The 26,988-nt window shown below is 30.2% G+C and overlaps 1 protein-coding gene and 1 pseudogene across 1 annotated transcript; both read left to right on the top strand.

Annotated features, from left to right (window-relative positions):
- The first annotated feature begins 10,764 nt into the window (after window positions 1-10,764).
- LOC107896984 (receptor-like protein 7) lies at window positions 10,765-16,345 on the top strand. The gene is made up of 2 exons (XM_016822309.2): window positions 10,765-14,216; window positions 14,368-16,345. Exon 1 carries the CDS (start codon window positions 10,765-10,767, stop codon window positions 14,182-14,184), a length of 3,420 nt encoding a protein of 1,139 aa, XP_016677798.2. The 3' UTR covers window positions 14,185-14,216; window positions 14,368-16,345.
- On the top strand, window positions 15,654-16,345 carry LOC107895608 (adenosylhomocysteinase-like; annotated as a pseudogene).
- Window positions 16,346-26,988: the final 10,643 nt, after the last annotated feature.

The following is a 26,988-nucleotide window of genomic DNA, read 5'->3' as shown; positions in this document are numbered from 1 at the left end:
TTAATGAAGTAAAAAATAAAGGCCTGATGAGGGGTGCCCCTATTGGAAGAGAAAGATTGTCAATTAATCATTTGTTTTTTGCGGATGATTGTATTCTATTTGGAGACGCATCAAACGAGGGAGCTATGGTGGTTCGAGATACTGTTCGGGAGTATGAGATGGTTTCGGGTCAGAGGGTGAATTTTGATAAATCACTCATCTATTTTGGGGCTAATGGATACAAATGTCAAAGAATCTATTACTAATTTACTGGGTGTTTGGGTGGCTTCCAATCCGGAAAAGTATTTAGGGATGCCTATGATGGTAGGACGGAAAAAGAAGTGGGCTTTTGCCAATTTTGTCGACCGGTTTAGAAAACGAATTGAAGGTTGGAGTTTGCATTACTTATCTATGGGAGGAAAGGAAGTTTTTGTTAAGTCAGTTTTACAAAGTAAACCAGTTTTCATTATGCAATGTTTTGCTCTACTGAAAACGTTATGTCGAAAACTTGAAGGCGTAATGAATAGGTTTTGGTGGTCCAATAACAAATCACTTAAGGGCATTCATTGGAGTAATTGGGATGCTTTGTGCAAACAGAAAAGTGTTGGTGGGCTGGGTTTTAAAAATCTAGTTTTGTTTAATAAAACCTTATTAGCAAAACAGGTTTGGCGTCTTTTATCCCAGCCTAATTGTCTTTTAGCAAAAGTTTTAAAAGCCCATTATTACCCTTTTTCAGATATATTATCAGCAAAAATTGGCTCTTACCCATCGTTTACCTAAAGAAGCATTTACAGTCCGAAGGTGATTTCATCGTTTTTCTCTATTTATTTTAAATCTTTTTTAGTATATATCTTTATCTATCAAAAAGTATATATATTATTAAGCAAAAAATAATAATAAAATAAAAGAAAGTAAATATATATATACCTTTTGAACTTTCGGCAACTGTGTGCGGTGGTTGGCGGCGACGGAGCTGCGGCGGCGCACGGTGGCTCTCCTGGCCGGCTTTTGGACATAGTCCAGAGAGAAAACCCCTCCCTTTCCCTTTTTTTTTTCTTCCTTTCACTTTGCAAAAATGATTTTTTTTGAAGAAAAAAGCCTTTTATAGCCTCCCAAAACAACGTCGTTTTGGGGTTTTGGGGGTTGCCCTTTAACCCCAAAACGACGTCGTTTTGAGCTGACCCAAGCGACCCGACCCGCTCCAAACTCAAGATCCGCGTGTTTTTGTATAATGGTCTAATTGCGCAAATGGCCCTTCCGCTTTTTCTATGTTTTGCAATTAAGTTTCTGCATTTTTAAAATCAGCCCCATAATTGTGTTTGGAATTCAAATGAATCCTCGTTGATGTGACGTAGTTTTAAAGGCTTGGGAATATTGCGCTTTTGGTCCTCTGCCATTTTGTGCTTGTTCAAATAAGCCCTTTTCTCTTTATTTCTTTTTAAATCTGCCCCAGAATTCTGTCGTTCATTCAATTTTAGTCCTTTTTGGTTTATTTTCATTTCTTTATTATTAAATTAATTACTTTTAATATTATTTAATATTATTATATTTACTATTATTTATATTATTCTTATTATTATTATTAATATTATTATATGTTTTATTATATATGTATATATCTTTAATATATATGTATATATTTATGTAGTATTATTAATAGTTGTTTTTAACATTATTATTATTTCTAATATGTATATATTATGTAAATATTTTAATACTATATTATGTATACATTTTTTATATATATTACGTATATATATCTTTTAAATACTATATTTTTTAATACTATATTATTTATATATATATTTTTTACATATTATCTTATGTATTTATTTTTAATAACTATATTATGTATGTATTTTGAACGCTATATTATGTACATATTTTTAATACTATGTATATACTTTTTATTCCTATTATATGTATATATTTTAATACATATATTTATATATTTATATATCGTTATTATTAGTTATTTTTTATATTATTACTGTTTTCAATATATATTGTATATATTTTTAATCTAGGATTATATGTTTTATATATATATATGTTCACTACTATTTCATATTTGCATTATTACTATTATTATCATGTTTAATACCATATGCACTACTATTGTTTTATGACTATTATTATCACATATATATTTTTAATGTTTTATATATTATTTGCTTCGTATATTCTTAACTTTTTATTATTATTTGCCTGTTCCGAATTTAGCCTATTAGATCACATCTTATTTCAACATCGATATTAGTTTTCTCTTTATTTTTATTTAAAAATATTTTCATTCATTTTTTTTATTTCAATAAATAAGGCAACACACCGATTTAACATTAAGTCGTCGATTTCATCGCTATGTTGGGTGAATATCAATCGGCTTGTGTTAAAAACGGAACGTCCTTCTCAAAAGAAATCGAGATTATAAAAATTCTCGTGTTTTGATCAGATCATGATTAAATGTTACATTGAATTCGCATTTTTGAAAATTAAGACAACACATGTTTAACGAGATACCAATTTTGGGCGTCGCAAGGGTGCTAATATCTTCCTCGTGTGTAACCGACTCCCAAATCCTATTTTTTCTCTGGCTTTTGATGTAGACCTAAACTCGGCCTTCTTTTTGTTTAAAAAAATAATTTTTCTTTTAAAAAAGGAGGATTTATTAGGTGTCCGATCACACTTAAGAAAAAAAGATCGGTGGCATCTCCTTTTTTTTTTAAACCGAAATTTCATTTTCAAATTTTTAAATAATTGCCTCAACTAGCGACCAAAGCAAAAAATTTTACGTCGCTACAAGGAGTAAGATTTCACAATTAAGTGTTGAAAATAAATTTTGAAATAAAAGTCAATAGACAGTGGAAGAAGAGAGAAAATTCACGTAAAAAAATAATGAGAAAAATTTTAAAAAAAATGAGAGACTTGAAAAAAAAATAGTGGAAGGAAAAAGACAAATTAGCATCCCACTACTAACCACCTCCCACAAAGCAGAATCCCAACATGACCCCACTACTACTACACCAACAACCCACGTGGAAACAAAAATAGATATACCCCCCTCCCCCACAAGTCTCGAACCCAAGACCTCACTCTCCTAATCAAAGTTCACAACTGATAAGAAACACACTCATGTATGATAAAATTTACAAAAATAAAAATAAAAAAATCAAGGCGTTACAAAGCTAGGGGTTGCTATTGATGCTAATTACAAACCGATAGAAAAACATTAAAACTGTAAACGGTTTAATTTGAGAAAGCAAAATAATTTTAAAAATTTAGATGGAAAATATGATGTAGAGGAAAAGGGAATAAAATAAATTGAAGAAATATAAAGAGAGGATAGGAAGGAATTTTTGACTAAAATTTGAACAAAAGCAAACTTAATTCTAATAGGAATAGAATGGTTTAATAGTTAGGGTTTCAAACCTTAGGGGCAGCAAGGTAAATAACCCAAAATTTTGGGCCGAAACAAAAAAAAAACGAAAGGGAGAAGAGTGAGATTCAAACATTGGTCACTTAGGGGAAGATTTTAATGCCCACCTAGTTTGCCGAAATTAAAAAGAAATGAAATGGGAGAAGTGTGACTTGAACCTAAAAGGTCTAGGGAATAGACTAGCTACTTAACCATTAAGCCTACAGACTACTTATTTCAATTAACTCCTGAGGCGTGACAAATTTTATTTTTCTTTTCAAATTGTGTTAAAAAACCTTAAAAGTTTGATCATTCACTACATATTCCTTGTAAACAATTTACCAATAATATCAATTTATTCTTTTAACTCATTGCTTTACGAATTAATTTTGAGAAGGAAAAAATCTTTTGGAATGGGAAAACATTTTCTCAATGAAAATGAAGTCCTTTGCGACATTCATCTACATTATTCTAATTACGATGAATGAAGTTTGAAAATTCATATTTAGAAAGTTTTTGGTTTTTTTCTTCTTTCGTGATTGTCTTATATCTCGTGTATCATGAATGTTATCAAAATTTCCACGCATATGTACGTTCAATCCCTCTTTGACAAGTTATGAAATTTACAATTTTTCTTTTCCATTTTAATTTACAAGTACAAATTGTGTTGAATTGATTATTGACCTTTAATTTAGACGTATTGTTTGGGTTGAATTGATATTTTTATTATTATTTTTTTAATAACCACACAATAAGTTAGGTTGAAATGTCTGGTTATAAACCCCACACTTCATTTTATGTGATTGAAATTCCATTTTTACTAATTAGACACATATCAATCCACTATACTTTGCATGCCTCACACTTAGACAGGTTGGCTTTACGCAAATTCTTCATATATAGTTATTCTCCACTCAAGTAATACAGTCTATTTTCTAAAAATAAAATAAAAAACTTAAAAATAAATATTTTTTAATAATTATTTAAAATATCCATCAAATATGAATCTAGACAAATGATTATGCAAGTTCATCTTGGACATGATTTTTTAAATAGTTATAAAAAACATTATACAAATTTATTTAAAAATTGTTAAAATTTATACAAAATTATATATTTTAAAAATTATTAAAAGTTATTAAAAACAATTTCTACAATGAACCTGGACAAACAATTGTCTAGGTCCAAATGAGCCTAAAGAACCATTTGTTCAAAGTCTTTCTAGATGTTGTTTTTCAAATTTTAAGAATTTCTTATAATTCTTAATCATTTTAAAATAATTCTTTATGTTTTTATATTTTTTATGAAAATTCATGTTCAGGATTAAATGAATCAGAATAACCATTTGTCTAGATTCATCCCAGATGCGATTTTTTAAAAAAATTATAAAAGATTTACAAACAAAATAAATTAATAATTGAAATTTTCCTAAGCATAATCTTGAGTCTATTTACTTATTTACTATATATATAATTTAGATTTACATTTGATTTTTTTTTCTTCCAAAAAGAGGACATTTGGGATCTTTTAAGATTTAGATTTTAAAGGTTTTTTTATAACTCTTTATTATTTTCTCTTTTACTAAAAAAAATATAATTTTTTATACAGAAAACCAAAAAAAATTAATTTTTTTTATAATTAGTTATGCATGTAATTTTACTAAAAATTAGTTTTTTACTAAAGAAAAAGGACCAAATTGATAAAACTATAACCATTGAGGGCTAAAAAAGTTATTTTACATTTTTTATTTTTGCTACATCAATAACTTTAATAACAAAATTGGATGGAGGGATTAAGATTTTTACATAAAAAGTTCAAGGATTCAATATCTCAAAATCAAAGTATAGAGATTAAATTTTAAATTTTAAATTTTAAATTTTAAAGAGTACAAAAACCTTTGACATATTTTGTTAAGTATGACTCCTATTTCAATCAGATTTAAGAAATAATATTCCAGTTGAACTCTGTTTATTTGTTTTAATCAAACTCTAATTAGTCTATATTTTATTATTATTTGAGCTATAAATTTAGCCTATAAATAAGCTCTTTTATAACCTTAGAAAATATATCCATTAGAGATTAGAACTTATAACACATTTGGAGAATTTTGTGTTTACGTTTTGGGGGTTCTTTGTTTTTGAGTTTTTGGGATTTAATTATTATTTCCATCTTTTGTACTCTTCGTTCTTTTGCCATTATTGTAAAATTATTTTTGCCCGTGATTTTTTTATCCTTTTTGGAGGGATTTTTCCACGTTAAATTTGTGTGTTCAATTTCTCAATTTCTTCCGCTATTTTTTACTTGCTCGTTGCTTAATCGAGTCGATCCCAACAAGTGGTATCAGAGTTAGTTCAATTTTCGTAGATCAGCCCGTTTAAAGATGGCAGCAACAAGGTTTAAAATTAAGAAGTTCGATGGAGTCACAAATTTCAATATGTGACAAGTTTAGATGATGACAATTCTAGTTCAAACCAGCCTGAAAAAGGTTGTTACCAAGAAAAAGCCTGAGAATCTAAATCAACAGAATGGGAAGAGCTTCATGAAAAGGCCTTGTCTGCAATCCAGTTGTGCCTCATGAATACGATATTGCAGGAGGTATTGATGGAGAATACCTCATTTGCCTTGTGGAAAAGGTTAGAAACTCTTTATGCGACTAAGTCTCTGGCTAACCGTTTAGTGTTGAGACAATGTCTATTTACGTTTCACATGAATGAATGTGAGCTTCTTAGAGATCATATCAGTTAATCCATTACTCTTTTAAATGATTTAAAGAACATTGAGATTCATATTGATGACGAAGATCAGGCTATGCTATTATTGTGCTTTTTACCCCATTCATACAAGTCTTTTAGGGAGACCCTGATTTATGGTAGAGACAAACTCTCATTCGAAGATGTGAAGGTTTATTTTTTGAGTAGAGACAAACTCGATAATGAGTTTTGTTTGGATAGCAAGGAAAATAGGCAAGCTTCCATTTTGGTAGCATCAAAGAAGCGAGATAAAATGTGTCGCTATTGTAAAAAGTTAGGTCACGTCAAAACAGATTGTTATAAACTGCAAAATAAAAGAGCTGTTGAGAGTAACGAGGAAGATGTAGCTGGTGCTAATTTGGCCAATGAAAGCAATGATGATTTCTTATTAGTGTCACCGAGCGATAACTCCAAGCTTATGTCTAAGTGGATCCTAGATTCAGGATGTTCTTTCCACATATGTCCCAATAGAGAATGGTTCTCCACATACTGTTCGGTTGAAGGGGGAGTTGTGCGCATGGGAAACGATTCATCCAGTAAGGTAATTCGTATTGGTATTTATACTGTTAAAATAAGGATGCATGATGGAACGATTAGGACACTCTCAAATGTCAGGTATGTACTTGATTTACGAAAGAATTTCATCTCCTTGAGTATTTTAGACTTGAAAGGATGCAGAATCAACATTGAGTAGAGTTGCATTAAAATATCTCTTGGAGCTCTCATTTTGTTAAAAGGTAAAAGAACCGACAGTCTTTAGATTTTAGAAGGTTTTACAATGATCGGTGAAATCAGACGTCTCTCGTCCGTTACGGAGAAAGTCAACTCATTTGGAGCGGAGGCAACTTGGTCATAGGGGGAAAACGGTATGACCGTTTCGTTGAAGAGAGATTCTCTTTTGGATGCAAGTTTTGAAAAGTTAAGGCACTGTGTTCGTGAAAATCAGGCCCGGGTTAGTTTTGATTTGGCAGTGTACAAGTCGAAAGCTAAAAGTCTTCTAGTTTCTAAACACAGATTCGACTCAGTTAATTCTTTGCATAGTTCAAGATAGGCCTGTGGTGGGCTTTGGGAAAGATGACATTGTGGAAATATGAGTCAAGGTGGAGATTTGTTATGTATGACTCATATTTCTATCAAATTTGAGAAATAATCTTCTAGTTAAACTCTATTTATTTGTTTCAATCAAGCTCTGATTAGTCTAATTTATTTTATTATTATTTGACCTATGAATTTAGCCTATAAATATGCTCTATTACAACCTTAGAAAATACACCCATTAGAGATTATAACTCATAACACATTTAGAGAATTTTGTGTTTACGTTTTGGGGTTCTTTGTTTTTAGGTTTTCAGGGTTTAGTTTTTATATCCATCTTTTGTACTCTTCGTTCTTTTGTCACTATAGTAAAATTATCTTTTCTCGTGTTTTTTATCCTCTTTGGAGGGATTTTTCTACGTTAAATTTGTGTGTTCAATTTCTCAATTTTTTCGCTATTTTTTACTTGTTCGTTGCTTAATCGGATCGATCCCAACATATTTAAAACTAAATAAAATGAATATGCAAGCAAACTTTGTTTTATAAATATTTTAACATATTGGTATAATATTTATATTTATATTATAAATAATTATTTACCTTAATGTGTTGATCATAATTTTATAAATATTTTTAATAATATTTAACATATAAATTTGTAATAATGTTATTTATATGTTCATATAAATATTTGTAATAATGTATTTGCCCAAAATTTGCTAGAGTTAATGATTGAAAAAACTAAATGGTGGGATCAAATTTTAGATTTTTTTTTGTGAAGTAAGAATGGGGCAAAATGTTTGCAATAAACAAAGAAAAGTATGAATCATAGACCAAGAAGGGGCTCGATTTTGGATCTGGTGGGTCTCTAGCGCTTTAACCATTGAGCCTTTGGCTCATTTCTTCCCTAAATTAGACAATTAAATGTATATGTTTTTTTTCAAGAGACTTGCCAAATTCCCAAAATAATAAAATGGGAGGAAGGAAGCCCAAACCTAGGATCTATCTTAATCATCAGGGCAAATACTGAATTTTGTTTAACCTCTCATAATATTTATTCTTAAAATGAGGCTTGACACTTACTAGGGTTTTGAGCAAAATTGCACTAAATAGATCTGATACGAGAGAAAGGATTCGATCTTGGATATCTAGTGAAATTTACTGACACTTAACCATTAGACCAATAACTAATTTAGTTTCAAATGCACAAAGATAACCTTTATAAATTAGGGCGTGACCACTCTCGGTTTCACAAATCCTTATTCTACTAACCCCTATTTTTTTGGGATGTGACACGTTTTCTCCATCAAAACCTCCTGTAACATATTATTTGCTAGATATAATTGAATCTTGGATAGTGCTTTTTTATCTAACCTGTCCTATTTTGATTTATCCATGTTAGCAAGCTTCTCTGTAGGGACCTTCTCAAGATCGCCCTAAATCAAAATTATCGTCATCCAAACTTGCCATATATTGAAATTTGTGATGTCGTCGAACTTATCAATATCAAACCTTGTTGCTGCCATCTCTGAATAATTATTATAAAAAAAAAGGTTGAATGCAGAAATTATTAAAAATATATTTTATTATAAAACCTTGTGATGTCGTCTTTTTGGATGAGTAGTGAAAACAGTTCTACGAGATTGAAAATATAGGTGGAGATGAGATTAAATACTGTAGCAGTGAAATTGAGTATTGTAATTATAAGATTAAAATCAGTAATGAAATATGTGTTTGGATTCAAGTGTAACTGTAACAATAAGGTAAAAAATGAAAAATGAGTACTAAATATATTAGATTGAAAATAGTATATAATAGAAGTTTTAAATTTTTTTCATTTTTATAAATAATTAAAAATATAAAAAATTATAATTTTATTAATAAAATGATTTTTATAATAATATATTTTAAAATTTTATTAATGTAACTATTTTATTGTTTATTTAAATAATTATTTACCTTAATTCTAATGTATTGATCATTATTTTATAAATATTTTTAATAATAATTACATGCAAATTTGTAATAATTTTATTTATATGTTCATCTAAATATTATAATTAAATAGTGTATTAATTCACTGCAATAAATGATTGAAAATACGTTAATTATTTAGTCAATAAATTTTTAGATTTTATTTCTATGAAGTAAGAATGGGGCAAAAGGTTTGCAATAAGCAAAAGTATGCAGCATAGACTAAGACTTAGAAAATACAATCACATCATGAAAGAAAAAGGTATGTCCCCTTTTGATGACTTTTATATGGCATTGGGATAACACTTGCTTTTGTGCAAGGTTAACAAATTACATTAATGATTTGTAAAGAAATTGAGTTTTAAAGCCTAAAAATGATTACATTATTGCTAATATCATATTCTTTAAATTGAGTCCTGTGAATATTTATGAATGTAATGCTATTTTAATTTAACAGAAAAAAAGGTATTATCATGTTATTACACACTACGTTTTCTAAAACTCTTCTAATTTTATACCACGTTGTGAATAAACCATTGAACATTGCAAAAGAACTGCTAATGATACGATATATTGGTGGATGAACGATAAATTTAGAAATTGATTTTAAAACCTACTAAATAAAAATGATTATACACTATACTCTTTAAATTTAATAGATGTTGAATGGAAGCATTTTTGTTATATTTGTAAATTCAATTTAACGCAAAAGCTTTGAACTTTCAAATTTAGATTTATTCTTTTTGGTGAAATTAGAAAAAGAAAATTATGTTTGAATTCTAAAATAGACATTTGGAGAACTTTACTTGAATACTCATCCCGACTTAAACAGAACTATTCCCAAATTAATTTTTTTTATAATTTTTTATTATTTTCTCTTTTACTAAAAAATTATAATTTTTAAATATATAATGTAAAAAATAAAAATAGTAAAAAAAATTGTTAATAATCACACAAAAAAGTTAGTTGTTGGGGTTGAAAAGTTTAGGTTTGTATAAACCCCACACTTTGATAAGAAAATTTTATGTGATTCAAACCTTATAATTAGTCACATATCAGTCCACCATACTATGCACTAGTGGTTGAGGTTCAAAAGTCTTTGCCCATTTTATACATTCTAATTTTGATATCAACTTTAAAGAATGCACACCCTAAAAACTAATTGATGAGTTTGAGAACCACATCTTACAACAAATCTCAATATAAAATCTATATTTTTCTTAGTGTGAGTCAAATCAAGCATAAATCACCAAGCTAAGAAGCCTCCATCCAAATTTAATTTTATTTTATATTTTTACTACCAAATATGTAAATCCCATACCTTGCCATTAGCAACTAATAATTTTTATTTTAATATAACCATAAATATTAGTGTTATAATTTTGTTTATTAATTAATGATGCAACTAATAAGATTCTTATTTTTGACGACTAAACTGTGGGGCAGAATATTGAAAACTTACTTGCATCATTCTTAAAGTTAAACAAAAATGCTTCACTTAATTTGAAATCAACATCCTTAGATGAAGCTTAATAGTATGTAATGTGAAGTTGTTTTCTATAAATGTGGTGCATATCAAATTCCGAATCTCCACACAATCTAAGACCAAACATGGAGAATCTTGGTATCCTAATGTCACTGTTTTTCCTCTTCTCCTTCTCCACTTCCCTTCACCCATCTTCTCATTCTAATCTCCAAAACCACTGCCTTGATGACCAGAGGTCTACTTTGCTACAATTGCAGCATCATCTCTACTATGCCCCAAACTTCACTTTCTCTTCCAAACTTGACCTCTGGGATCCCAATACCCGTTGTTGCTCTTGGAAAGGAGTTACATGTGATGCTCTTGGTCATGTCATTGGGATTGATCTCAGTTACCAAAACCTTTCAGGCAGCTTTCACTCCATTTTCAATCTCCATCATCTCCAACGCCTTAATCTTGCTGGAAACAATTTTAATACCACTTTGTTTCAGTATGGGTTTGGAAAACTCCCAAATTTAACTCATCTCAACCTCTCGGCCTCATGTTTTCATGACCAAATTCCGGTAGGGATTTTATACTTAACAAGGTTAGTCTCTCTTAACCTATCTTATCAAGATGATTGCTATTGGAGAAATGATCAAAGTTTTGCTTCATTTGACCCTACTTTGAAACTAGAGAAACCAAACTTCAAGACATTCATAAAGAACATGAGGTCTCTCAGAGAGTTGTATTTGGATGGAGTGAATATTTCAAGTCAAAGTAGTGAATGGTGTGAAACCACATCGTTGTCACTTCCCAAGCTGAGTGTTTTAAGCATGTCAGGCTGTGGTTTGACCGGTCCATTTTGTTCATCACTCTTAAACCTTCGTTATCTTTCTAAACTTAACCTTGATTCTAACCCAATCTCTTATTTGCCTCCCAAGTTCTCGAAAATTTCCTCTCCATTGGTTTCTCTTCGTTTAGTAGATTGCAATTTGAGTGGGCATTTTCCAGCAGAATTTTTCTTATTGCCCAAAATGCAAAGAATTGATATTTCAGACAACTCTCGTCTCATGGGCCAATTGCCAGAATTTCCAATTAACAACACTTTAGAGGTGTTGTCATTGCAATATACTAATTTTTCTGGATCCATTCCAGCATCAATTGCAAATCTCAGTAACCTTGTGGAATTGGATCTAAGTGATAACAATTTCAATGGTTCAATCCCTCCATTTCATAGATCTGGAGTTCCAAATCTTGCATCTCTTGATTTGTCATGGAACCACCTTTCTGGATCAATACCTTCTTCCTTATTTACTCTTTCAACATTGCAAACCCTCTCTCTTGGATACAACAGCTTTAGTGATTGCCAATTAAAGCTTGACATGTTTCTCCAACTCAGCAACTTAACGCGTCTCGACCTATCCAACATCAGCTTGTTAATTGGAAGCAACAACAAAATCCGTACTTTACCCCAATTAGAGTCTCTATACCTAAGGTCATGCAACCTTACTGAATTTCCTGAATTCATCAAAAGCCAAAACAAGTTGACTGACCTAGATCTTTCTAACAACCGAATCCACGGTCTTGTTCCAAATTGGTTGTGGAAGAGCACACTTATATCGGTAGGCCTTTCTTCCAATGCGATTGACATTCCAAATCAGTTTCCTTTTGATGATGCAAATTCCTCCTTTCCAATGCTGAGATTTTTGTTGTTGGCATCTTGTAATATAAGTACGTTTCCAGCATTTCTAAAGAGTCAAGAGAGCTTAGAAGAACTTGACCTTTCAAATAACCAAATAAGCGGGGCAGTACCAAATTGGTTGTGGAAGAGCACACTTATATCGGTAGACCTTTCTTCCAATGCGATTGACATTCCGAATCAGTTTCCTTTTGATGATGCAAATTCCTCCTTTCCAATGCTGATTTCGTTGCGTTTCAGATCCTGTAATATAAGTACGTTTCCAGCATTTCTAAAGAGTCAAGAGAGCTTAGAAGAACTTGACCTTTCAAACAACCAAATAAGCGGGGCCGTACCAAATTGGGTGTGGAAGAAAAGTTTGCAATATTTGGATCTTTCCAACAATTCTCTAACATCTTTGGACCAATTTTCATCCAATCAAGACTCTTTACAAATACCTATTTGTAATTTGAGTCATCTATGGAGGTTTGATGCATCCTTCAACGAATTGAGTGGCTCAATCCCAAGTTGCTTAGGCAATATCAGTAGTCTTGAGTATTTAGATCTACAGCAAAATAGTTTCAGTGGTAGCATACCAGATTTTGGAGGAGCAACCCAACTGTCCACTCTTGAACTCAATGACAATAAATTGGAAGGGAAGTTGCCGAGGTCATTAGCCAATTGCACAATGCTCTATGTTTTAAACCTCGAAAACAATACTCTGCACGACACATTCCCTTTGTGGTTGGGAAAATTGCCTGTCTTGACGGTTCTTATACTGCGAGCAAATAGGTTTTATGGTCCAATTAAACATTTGGAAAATAATTTTCCAGTATTGGATGTATTAGACATAGCTTCTAATAACTTTTCTGGTCATTTATCAATTAAATTCTTTCATGCCACTCATCAGCTAAGGTCACTCAAAATCGGTGGGAACAAATTAGAAGGGAAGTTGCCAAGGTCATTGGCCAATTGCAAAAAGCTTGAAGTTTTGGATGTTGGGAAAAATATGATACATGACACTTTTCCTAACTGGTTAGTGAAATTGCCTTCTTTGATGGTTCTTATACTAAGATCCAACAAATTTTATGGTTCAATTCATTTTTCCGGAGATGGAAATGCTTTCCCAATGTTACATATACTGGATCTTGCTTCCAATAACTTTTCGGGTGAGGTATCTGTTGAATTTTTTCAATCTTTGAGGGCAATGATGGTGATTGACGGCAACAAATCTAAGCCAAGTTATGTTGGAGATAATTCTTATTATCAAGATTCAGTGACAATTGTGAATAAAGGGTTTGAAATTAATTACCAGAAAATCTTAACCCTGCTTACTTGTCTTGACCTCTCCAATAATAACTTCCATGGGAGAATATTAGAAGAAATACAAGACCTCAAGTCACTCCATGTGCTAAACTTGTCCTACAACAGCTTCTTTGACTCCATTCCTTCAGCATTAGGAAGCTTAACAGAGCTTGAGTCATTGGATCTCTCCTTCAACAAACTCTTCGGGAAGATTCCTCCACAGCTTACAAGCCTTACTTTTCTTGCAGCGCTGAATCTCTCTTACAACCAACTTGAGGGAAGCATACCACAAAGCAACCAATTTGGTACATTTTTAAATGATTCCTACATAGGAAACCCAAGATTGTGTGGGGTTCCTCTGATGAAGAAGTGCAATGAAGTTGGTTCGCAAATGCTGCCGCCAAAGGTTGGTGAAGATTCGTGGATAGATTGTTTATCTGTTTGGAAAGTTGTGTTGATGGGGTATGGATGTGGATTGGTGATAGGATTTTCAATTGGGTATACAGTGCTAAATGAGTTTGGGAACAAATGGATGGCTAGTTTTATTCGAAACTGGAATCGGAAACGAAGAAGATCTATGTGACTCAATCAAAACTGAAATTCCAATGTCCTTTGGTAAGCATCTCAGAATACTTATTAATTAAAAACTTTTAGGCCTCACTTTACAAGTTTTTTATATTTGTTTTCGTAGCATTCATATTCTTTATATACATGACACCCTTTACCCCTTTCATTATCAATGATTTTGCAACTATTTGCAATGCAGGAAACTAATACAAGTCGTTGTATGTTAGCACAACCATTAGACGTGTGGAGAAATGTGAACAGAGGAGTAAATAACATAAGAGTTGCTGGAAGTACCGTTGGATTTTCATAGCGATTGATAAAGGGGATAGGTGAAAGGGAGAGTAATGCAACGATGAGTCCAAGATAAGAATGAGATACTGATTCTATCATCTTGGTGGAGATGAAGAGAGATATAGCAGTGAATTATTGTGGATCGAGGTTTCTGATCCAAGAGACCTTTGTTTGAAGGAATCCATTGTTTGCTGCATTTTTCATTTTCTAATGGTTAATTTCAAATCCAAGTGCATATGCTTCTCTGCATTTGACAGGTTTTCCTCAAGCCCTTTATAGCTAATTACATTGTGATGTTTTATTCCCCATAGGTGTGAATAAATCAAATATTTTTAAGAGGGTCTAAAATTAAAAAGAACCACATTCTTAAAATATTGTCTACTCAATCAATTGATTTAATTTTAGCATTAAAATGAAATGGTAATAGCTTCTTATTAGATGAGTACCTCATTTTCTTTTGCTTAACCTCATTTGTTGTTCTTACTAAATTGAGCTTATGTGTATATATAGACTTGGTTGTATTTAGTATAAAGAAGTAACTTCATCCTTGTAATTATCTGGCCAATGATGTGAAAGTATATTAGAGTCTTTTATGATCTCTGAGTAACTAATCCATAATAGAAATTATAATTGTAGATATCTATGTAAAATTACTTATTTTTCCAGTATCATTTAATTACAATTTAGTGCAGGGACCAAACTAGATGGCATCTTGGTGATTCGATGAATGAGTTGTATTATTTGAGGTAAACATTAGTTATGAGTTTGGATGTTTTAAATGAGTATCCCATTAAATGTGACTTATTTACATAAATTTTTCTTACAAACCTGATGAAAATGATTTAGAAATGACAATTTTTTTAGGTAAGTTACTGCAGATTTGGTTTTTACATGCACTGTTTCACTGTCATTATGGTGCAACTTTGGTTATGAACACTGAATCATGAACTGATGTTTTATCAAAAACTTCCATTAGTATTCACTTATCATTGATGTGACTGGCATATCCAAGTGTTGTGTATGTGTGCAACTGTCACCTTCAATATTTTGATAAGTTTTTTCGTGTATTTGAAGGTCTTTATTGTAATTTATGTATTCTGTTCTACTTGCTTCAATGATTTGATCTTTTTGAACAGTTTAATAACTTGTATGGATGCCATCACTCTCTTCCTGATGGTTCGTTGAGAGCTACCAATGTCACGTTTGTTGGCAAGGATGTTGTTTGTCTGTGGTTATGGTGATGTTGGCAAGGGCAGTGCTGATGCATTGAAGCAAGCGGGTGCTCACCTAATCGTCAATGAGATTGATCCTAAATGTGCCCTTCAGGTTCTAATGGTAGGACTCTTGAGGATGTTGTTTTGGGGCTGATATCTTTGTCACAACAACTGGTAACAAGGACATCATCATGGTTAACCACATAAGGAAGATGGAGGACAATGGTGATCATTTTGATAAGGAAATCGCCATGCATGATCCCGAGAACTATCCTGGTGTCAAGCGTATTACCGTCAAACCTCAAATCCATAGGTGGATCTTCCCTGAAACAAACACCAGCATCACTAAGTCGGCAGAGGATATCTGATGAACTTCCTAGCTTTGTTATGTCATGGTGGTTCAGGAACCAGGTGATGGTCGAACTGAAGCTGTGGAAGGAGAAGAGAAGCAGAAATAGAGGAGTGATGAAGATATGAGTCCAAACATAAGAATGATATTGTTTGTATGTTCATATTCTTTTCCAGTGAACTTCCTCAAGTCTTATAGATAAAGACTGCAATTGTGGATAAAATGAGCATCTTGAATTTTCATTCCATCTTCTTTCTTTGGCTTGGCCTAATCTTTTGTTCTTTCTAAACGGACTTGATGAAATGAATCCATTTTGTTTTTCATTTAAAGGACTGCATTCTATGGTAATGGACTATTCATCCATCTATTTTCTATTTTAGTTTTGCTTCTTTTACAAGCCACCGTATTGTTACTTTGTAAAAATTTACCACATAAGAATAACAACATATGTAGAAGCGGTAAGAACCAAGTATGATGGTTTATCCTAAATTCCTAATATAAGGTATAACAATACCTAATATTTTGAATTAAAATTCTTGTATTTATCGTATTAAGGGTAAAGGGTTAAAACATTTAATAAAGATCGAAATATCAATTAAGCCCTTCTAAATGTAAACAATCATTATCAATTTGACCATTAAAAGATGTTAATGTGACTAACGAATGTAACAAAAAATTAATACGTAACCTGTCACGTGAAAGTATGCTAACATGATATGCCACATCAACATGCATTTTAAAAAATAAAACATCATAATTTTTTTTTAAAATGCACATTAATAATGAGTCTACACAAATAGGTGTCCAAGTTCATCTGCATTTGGACTTCCATTTGTACAAATTCATTCCGCATGTGGTTATTAAAAAATCATTAAAATATTATTTTAAAATTTTAAAATATTTTTAAAATAATTATAAAAGTTGTTAAAATTCCAAAAATATAAATTATTAAAATAATAAAATTAAATTACAAAATTATAAAATTTATTTACAATTTATTAAAAACTATAAAAATCATAAGAATTTTAAAAAATGTATTATAAGATTATAAAAATTCAAGTATTCAGTTATTCATCAATATGTTTCAAGATAAAGTATTTGAAGAGTTCTTTATATTAAATTTTCATATAAATTATAGGTACAGAGAGAAGAATACAACAATGACTCCAAAAGCAAATTTGCAGTGATCAACGCAACTCATGCCATTACTTTACTTTCTTATGACTTCTTCGATGTTAGGTTTGTCCTGTGACTATTTGTCTTGGGACTCTACCCAGTTTAAGAGAAATTTTACAAATAAAATTGATATAATAATAAATATATGCTATGATATATATAAAGGGTTAGCACTTTTTTTTATAAATTTTAGAAAGTTTTAATTTTATGATTTTTATAATTTAAATCTTTAATATTTTTAATAATATATATATTGCTTTTTATTAATTTTTATAATTTTTTTAAAAATATTTTATAATTTCTAGATAATATTTTATGATTTTCAAATAACCACATTTGTATTGAGTTTGGACAAATGGAAGTCCATATTCAAACGAACTTAGACGTCATTGTGTCTACTTTCATTTTTTATGTATATTTTCTTAGAACTTTTTATTAATTTTTTAAGATTGTTATTTTTTTAAAAACTAAATGACATGTCACGTGTCAATTTCTCATTATTTCCATCAATCATTGTTAGCGTTGGTTAATGGTTACACCAATTAATAATAGTTTCTATAAATGAAACCACTTTTTTTTTTAAATTATGAGAGTTCAATTGAATGTATATTTGAAAATAAAAAAATTGCACTAAATAGAAAGGAGGAAGAAATTATGTTACAATATGCATAATAAAGCATGCTTCCGTATAACTTTGAAGCCAATGACAAGGTGGCAAATTCTCATCAAAGGGCTAAAATGGCGTGCCAGTCCTTGTTTTTTCTTTAGTAGACTAGATGTTTAAATTAGAATTGTACAAAACTCGGGTAGATACTCGGTTTGGTAGGCCCAGTCGAATTAGGGTTAAATTTGAATAAAAATTTTTATACTTCGAGTCAGCCCGATCTGATCTGACTCGAATTAAATTTAAATTATAAGAATAATTTTCTAATTTAAACTTAGTTATAAAAATATATAAAATATAATTTTTATTATTTTATTATTTTTTAAATAGTGAAGTGAGCTTTTTAGGTGAGTCAAGTTAACTTGAAAACGAGCCTAGGCTTGAAACAAATTTTGGAACTAGGCCTCAACGTGATCCATGGGGCAGCTCCAGTTCAAATTACGAAATATGTATATTATTTAAATAAATAAATAAATATCTCTTATTCCCTTTTAATTTTAATATTTATTAAATTAGTTTCTCTAAAAAGTCAAAGCAATTTAATTCTTATCAATTTTAAAAATGAATAATTAAAGACTATTAATCACAACAGTTAATCTTTCCTATAAATTGTACATAATTTTGATTAATATAATAATAAATTAAGCCCTCAATATTTATGTATTCTGACAAATTGGTTCTGATTCTAAAAATAATTATTTTAAAAAATGTATAAAAATTTAAAAAGTCTAAAAATTCAAAAAAAATGTAAAAAAAAGCCTTTAGCTTCAAATATATATATAAATAGATAAAATGTGTAAATATGGAAGGCTAAATTTGTTATTGTACCAATCAAATTATTTAAAATTGATGAAAAATATTATATTTTTGATTAATTGTCCTGGGATGTCCACTTTCGAAATTAACAAGAATTATATTGCTCAATTTCTTTTAAAGTGATCAATTTACTCAATTAAATTTTAGCACTTGGAAGAATGTTTTTACCTAATTTATATATATACACACTAGTTTTAAGGTTTTTGGATCCAAGGAGACTTTTCCAGAAAAAGAAAATCAATAAAACCACTTAATTTTTTATTAAGTTGTTCGGTGAATCTGTTCACATCCCAATACTTACCATGGTTGTCTCTAGATGTTAATCGATGTGTGTTACTAGAACTCGCCATATGCAGTTGGATGGAAAGTGTTAATCCAACTCCACCTTTGCACATATTTACCTCTATTGTAAGCATCTCTTTCTTTAAGAACGCCCTTCCAAATTTAGGAATAAGATGATTTTGGCCATGAGAACAACACCTTAGACAACCTTAAGTATACACAATCAAAACTTAGGAGGACCCAAATTATAAAATGCAAAAATTAAAGCAAAACAAATTAATGAATAAATCCACAAACAGATTTTAAATAAATTAAGACAAATTTATCATACATGTATTTTTAGTTCAGACAATCACATCTATATATATCTATTTTTTAGAGTTAATCTTACTCCGATAGCAAAGGCAAACTATCTCCCCAATTGGACTTATGGATGACATAATAGTTCCTATTATTTGAATTATTTGCTCAATTTGATTTTACGGACTATGGACAATTTAGATTACCTACTAAAAGAAGTTGTTTTCCTTGCATTATAATCCATCCATATAATGCAATTTAATATTAATTAAACCATAGGTAATCAATGAGCCAATATTTTCTTATAATTTTGCTTTACTTGTAAAAACCATTGATGATAGTATAACATAGAGATGATAAATAACATTTATTTATTTCCATGAATAATTAGTTTGGCCATTTCAATCAAATATGATGAAATTATTATACTAAGGGCACAAAAATTTACTCGCAAAATATTTTTTTAATGGTTTGAAAAATAGTTTTAAAATGAACTTAAAGTCTTCAGAATTATTTTATATAAATTTTATAGTTCTCTTTTAACTGTTTTGAAATTGTCACTACGTATGAGTTCCAATGTATCTCTCATCCGTACAGGATGTCAGGATAGGTAAAAGCTATTACAAGATGACATGCTGGTCAAAAGCGTATCCATGAAGCAACATGTTACCAACCTCTGTAAAGTGTTTCAGGTGCTTAGAGAATATAATATAAAACTAAACTTTTCGAAGTGTGCGTTCATCATTCGTGCTAAAAAATTCTTGGTGTTTATGATTTTTAGTAAAGGGGTTTTTATAATTTTTAGCAAAGGTATTGAAGCGAACACAAAGAAGATTCAAGTTAATCTTGTTACGAACATATAAAATTAGTGTTACTTCTTCCAATCATTTATATTTAATTATTTAATTATACAAATATTTAAGGTAGATAGTAAGGGGGCTAATGCTAGATTTGGCCTTTAAATTTTGGCCCAATGTACATTGTGATACTTGAAAAAAAAGAAAGTCAAAATTAATATTTATTATTCTAGCATGTATTAATGTGCCTCAAATTCTTAGCACTACTATATTTACTCGTGGATGTTGCAACATATAATATATGAATATCACATGTACAAATACACATTTCAAAATTTTAAGCAATTTACTTAAGAATATTTATTTTTTTTATAGAAATTTCGGTTAACATAATAAATTAGGTTGAATTTCACATCTTTTCAGAATCAAATTTTAATGATTAAAAAATTAAACATGATTAGAATCGTTTATGGAAACACGTGATGATAATTTTAGTTTCTAATTTTAATTTTGGTTATTTTGTTTTATCATTTAAACTTTCAATTTTTAAAATTTTAGTTAAATTAATTTTTAAGAAGGAAATATTAATTAAATAATTAAAAATTTAACAATATTGTCGTGACAATTCGTATATAACAATTCGTATATACTTCATAAAAATTAAAATAAATAAATTTAAAAAACTCATAAAAACTTTTAAATAATTATCTATGTTAAGAGTGAAGTATATGTAAATTTACACACAGAATATCATGTCAACATCATTAAAGTTTTAACAGCTTTTTGGTCTAAAACAAAGCAACTTAAAATTTTTAACTTCAAAAAAAAATAGGTAAACCTTAGGAGCTAAATGTATGCCATTAAAAAAATTAAAAGTTACTTTTAAGCATAATGACTTATTTAACCTTTCAACTTTACAAAAAAAAGTCATTTTAGCCCCTTTTTTTTGCCTTTTTAGTCCTTAAACTTGTATTTTTGGTCAAATCACCCTAAAATAAATGGAAATGTTAATGATTTTCTAACTTTGCTAACATTACATACACATGAATTGCCTTGTGGATGACACGTCAACATTTAAATAAATTTTTTAAATTTAAAATTTCAAAAAATATAAAACTATTATTAAAAATATAAAAAAAGTAATTAAATGTTAACGTGTAATTTACTTGGCAATCCATATGTAAAATTACAAATTCAAATTCAAAGAGATGAAAAATTAAATAGAAAATTAAAATAATTTTTTTATATAAAAGTGAAGGGCAAAATAAGTTATTATACCTTATTTTTATATATGTTTATAAGGTAATTTGATTTTACCAATGTCTTTCAACTTTGAGTTTTATATGCTGATGGTTGATTCTCCGGTGTCTTTCACACCAAATTATCAATTTTGCTGGTTGCAAAGATTGTGAACAAATCTCAAGCAATTTTGTTCTCTTACTTTTTTCGAAAGGTATGATAACACATTTTATGGTGTATATATATATACAGCAATTATTATTTTAACCTAAGTTTTCAGAAAAAAAAGAGAAGAAAATCTCTTTATTAATAAAGAGACTATCTTTAAAAAAAAGTAAAGTACTTTTAGTGACACTAAAATTAAATAATTTTTATTTTGGTCACTTTAAACTTTTTTTTTGTTAATTTGGTCACTTTCGTTAAAGAAATTGATCAAACTGGTTACTCAATTGTTAAATCCAATTTTTATTGTTTTTTTCTCTCCTCTCATTTTTTTTTTATTTTTTCCTTCTAACCTAGGAGCTCTAGTTGCTGCCTCCCTTAAAGATTTGTCGTTTCTTCCGTCAAACCACTACTAGCGAGCTCCTAAATAGAAAGACGTCTTAAAATCAAGTCATAATGATAGCAAGTTTAAGTGATCAAACCACAAAAATTCTAAAGTTTTGGGAGTGACCTCACAATTTTTAGGGGGTTTTGGAGAAATCTAACCCTATAGATTTGAAGATGAGGCTTTTGACTTTACATTGGTTGTTTTTGGATTGATAGGTTGTTGCTAGAGAAGATGTCAGATAATCATGACAACGACGATGAGAAGCAATTGTTAGACAAAACACGTTATCGAACAAAATAAATTAATTATAAATAAACAAATATAAAATAAAATATAAATAGAATGATTTATAGTTAATTTATCAAATATAAAAATCAAATAAAACCATAATAAATAATTGAAAAAAAGGAGAATCGAGATTTTACGAAGCGTTGAGGCCCGTGAAACACAATTTCCTTAAGACAGATTAGGCCGCTCCTACTGTACTTGGAGTAATCGTTGGTCGAATGTCTCCCAGGATACAACAACAACAGTGATCGAAGTAGTAGCACCTTTACCACGATCAATCGAACGAACAATGCCTGTTTCTATCACCAAAATATTTAGAAAAACACGAAAGGTGAAAAAAGAGATTCTTGATAACAATAGAATTTCAGCAAGAAAAATTCTTAGAAAGTATGAGAGTGTGCAAAAAACCATTTAGAATTATGACCTTTTATAGGCATGGAGAGTGTTGTAATTACGAAAAAATATCTCCAAAATCTATCATTAAATAAAAAATTTAAACAGATTTATTGAAATCAAATCAATAAGATAAGTTTCTATATATAAGCATATTTTGTCTACCGAGGAAAATAAATTTGTGTTGGGCTAAAATATCCGTATGCCCATTTTGGGCCTGACCTATCCGGACATTTTGCGTCACTCACGTCGTGCGGGTGCGGCCCAACCTTCTCGGGTTGTAACTTGCACCCCCTTACGCGCGAGGCAAGGTTACAAGCTTAGTCATTCAATCACCCTTTAAGAGAGTTCACATATATAAACACATCCCACACTTGGTATTTAACTAATGTGAGATCTAAGTCTTTTATTCTTCCTCAAAAATATTTCCAAGTTGCATACTTTGATCATCAATTTCTCATTCATCACTCAACCATTTTGAGCATATGATAATCGTTGTAAAGGTTTCATGGAGTAGAATATGAAACCATAAAATTATTTTTCAACTTTCCACCCTTATCTATTGAGAATATGCCTCAAAGTTACCATAAAATGCAATTTTTCCAACAATCCCCCATATTAATTAAAATTGATAGTTTTATCGAAAAACATTGACTCGATGTGGTGATAGAATCTATAACTGATAGTTGCATAAGATAGGTAGGTATCCACCCTTGAACCTTCCCTTGCGAAAGTATATTTACTTTACTAGCTGACCAGTAGACATGATGTCCTTGAACTGTTCTGTCTTTTGTGTAATCAATGATATACCTTACACAACTACCTCTTTGGCAAGGTTTTAGTTCTCATGGCTATGTTCATATAGCCGTGAACATCTCCTGGTTCTACAAGAGTTTGAGAGAACTATGCTCCAATAGTCTCCTTGAAACGGCCCCACTTCACTCTCACATAGGTGACTTATGTTGTTCGGCTTCCCGAAACACACAATGGTCATTAAAAGCATTGCTTAACCTATCCCATTTTTAGTCACTTTTTACATCATAGGAATGGATTTGGGATAAGTAACCCCACAGTGACCTCAGAAGGTCTATTCAATTAGGTTGTCCCTTTGAACCTAGATCTTTGGATCTCCAGTCAACTAGATAGGGTTTTCCTTCACATAGCATCTTTTATTTTCATGGGCTTTAGTCATATTCCCTTCGATGTTTTAACAACATGATCTCCGTTTAAGTTTTAGTTAGCGGATCTGCAATGTTATCTTTTAATTTTTCAAAATCAATATAGATAACTCCGTTTGAGATCATTTGTTTAACAGTATTATGTTGACGACATATATGTCTTGACTTACCATTATATGTTACGCTAGCAAGACAACCTTCATACTTTCAAGTGGTTGTAAGATGGCTTCTACCTTTCCATAACTCATATAGTGTCTTGTCCTTTTTCTTGCAGGGAACCTTATTTAAAAAGTAATTAGTTGATAGAAACGCTCCCCCCCCCACATTTCATGTGATAACCCAGAGCTTTTTAGCCGTGTGTTCATATTTTCCTTTAGAACCTGATTTTCTTCTTGGTTATTCTAGTTTAGGATAGTATGGTGGTGTTATTGAAATGATTCAATATATCCACCACCATGATTACTTAGCCTTTTTATTAAGTTGGTTTTCAACTTTTTGCTTATAAAGAATAAATTCTTTTCATCTTAGCTCATAGTAATGAAGGTAATAAACATTTTTATTCCTTCCTCTCATTTAAACAGGCTTTACAAGCATTGCTATGTATTAGATAAAGTGATTTTTTTTTAGATAAAGTGATTTTTTTTACTTTTATTAATTTGCCTCAACACATGTTTCACATTTATAATTATAATTATTACGAAAAGAAGGAATGTGCTCTAAGTTAATTTATGTATGTAAAGTAACATAATTAACATATCCGAGCCTACTATGTCATTAATTAAATGACTAAAGCATATGAACAAGAAAGAACAAAATTCTTATTCAGAGATAGCATTTAGTTTAATACATATCCCCTTCCTACAAACATTCCCCTTTATCAAGAACATTCCTATTCATAGTTAGGCTGTAACACCCCCTACCCGTATCCGTCGCCGGAACAGAGTACGAGGCATTACCGAGGAGTACAAAACACTTACAGATAATTTAAATATATTTTCATAACAACTTGTCTCGATTTCATACCATTTCATATTTAAGCTTTACTCATCAAAGTATTTGAAATATCATCTTTATGCAAATAGCACACATGAGGTACATAATTTCATAGTTAAGAATGAACACATTTATCAAACATATTCCATATTCATATATCAATGTCTTACATTTCCATATATCAATAACTGTCATTTTTCTTGTTTTTCAGATAATTATGTGTAACCATTGATAAGCATGTAATTCACTGTTTCTTCCTGTCAATCACAATTTCAAATGACAAATTCGTGTGAATCAGCTCAACCTCATTAGGTGTTTAAATTCTGTCACTTTGATTCACATACTCATAATTTACTAACATATCCTGTCAAACACAATCTCTGAATGATAAAATCACATAATTGAGCTCAATAATAATAATGTTAACATTACTTACATTTCTTTTTCCACATGTTACATTTACGACTTACCAACTTGTTCATCCAAGGAACAGCTTACGGATTTGAGTACATCGTGATCTGAAGCCCGAAATCTAGCTGAAGCACATAAGTGCTAAACGGAAGCTCGGAGGCTAACTGAAGCACATAAGTGCTAAATGGAAGCCCGAAGGCTAACTGAAGCTCATCAGAGCTGAACTGAAACCCCAAAAGGGTTAACTGAAACTCATATGAGTTAACGGAAGCTCGTAAGAGCTAAACGGAAAGCAAACACGAGAATTCGCAACAAATGCTGAATCTTAGTTTACTTGGGTAATTTACCGTCAATTCATCTTTTTCACTAAAAAATTGTACTCATTTCCTGCGTTCCGTTCCTCCGAAATTCTCAGTTTAATTTCATAACTTTTGTACATAATTTACTTATTTTCAACAATTAACATACATAAATATTAATCATCATTCATAAATAATATTGAAATTTAATAATATTAACAAATGGTCACTAAATTTAGTTATATAAACTCACAAGTTCGATTTTTGTATTATAGCGATAATCATAATTTCATAATAAATATTCCAAATAAAACATTATATCGTTTCTAATTCAACACTTATCGATTATAATCGGGCATGTGATCAATTTATACACGAGTCATTCATATATTTTTGTATATTTTCCTCCTCCTCCTCCTCCTCTCCATCCACATCCTTAGTATAAACAACACACTTGTAGGTAACATTATCTATAATTTTCACTATCTACTTATGTGAATATTCAAGCTGTCCATCTGTGTCATGTCACTAAATTATTTTTATCTTGTGCTACAGAACTCAAAATTAAGATCCATAAATTTTCCCAGAAACTAGATTCACATATATTCTTGCCATAAAATTTTCATAATTTTTGGTTGGGCCAATTAATACAGTTTATTCATTGAAGTCTCCCCTGTTCTGCTGCCTGACAGTTCCGACCCTTCTTCACTAAAAATTAATTATCTACTCTTACAGGATTCGAATGATGTTCCCGTTTGTTTCTCTTGAAAATAGACTCATTCAGGATTCTAAAAATATAAATTTAAGCCCATAATTATTTTTATTAAATTTTTTATGATTTTACAAAGTCAGAATAGGGGAACCCGAAATCATTCTGACCTTGTCTCACAAAATTTATCATATATCATGATTTACAATTCCATTGCTTACATTATTTCTTCTATAAGAAAGTAGACTCAATAATCTTTAATTTCATATTTTATTCATCCTCTAAATCCATTTCTAAAATTTTTGGTGATTTTTCAAAGTTAGACTACTGCTGCTGTCCAAAACAATTTTAGTGCAAAATGTTGATTTCCATTTTGCCCCAAATATCACAATTCATACAATTTAGTCCTTGCTCAATTAACCCCTCAATTAAGATAATTTTCTCAATTAATACTTTTCCTAAACATTATAAGTTATTTCATAACTATTGAATTTCATAATTTCCACATAAAACTCTAACTTCAAACTCTTTTACAATTAGGTCCCAAACATTCACTTTCTATTCAATTCTTACAATAAAATCAACATATAAACAATTTAAAGCTCTAATTCCATGCCAAATCATCATATACTTCCAGAACATATGTATAGAAACTTTCAATTTCTTTCATAGAATCAAAAACTAATGAATTCAACAATAGGACCTAGTTGTAAAAGTCACAAAAACACAAAAAATAATCAAGAATTGAACTTACTTGAAGTAAAAATATGAAAAACCAGCTTAATAGAACTCTTCCATGGCGTTTTTCTGATGAGAATGCAGAAAAATAAAGAGAAATCTAGATAATTCCACTTTAGTCCTAGCTTTATTA

Source organism: Gossypium hirsutum, chromosome A10 (assembly GCF_007990345.1).
Source record: "Gossypium hirsutum isolate 1008001.06 chromosome A10, Gossypium_hirsutum_v2.1, whole genome shotgun sequence".
Taxonomy (NCBI): Eukaryota; Viridiplantae; Streptophyta; class Magnoliopsida; order Malvales; family Malvaceae; genus Gossypium; species Gossypium hirsutum.
This window is presented reverse-complemented; position numbering and strand designations above follow the sequence as displayed.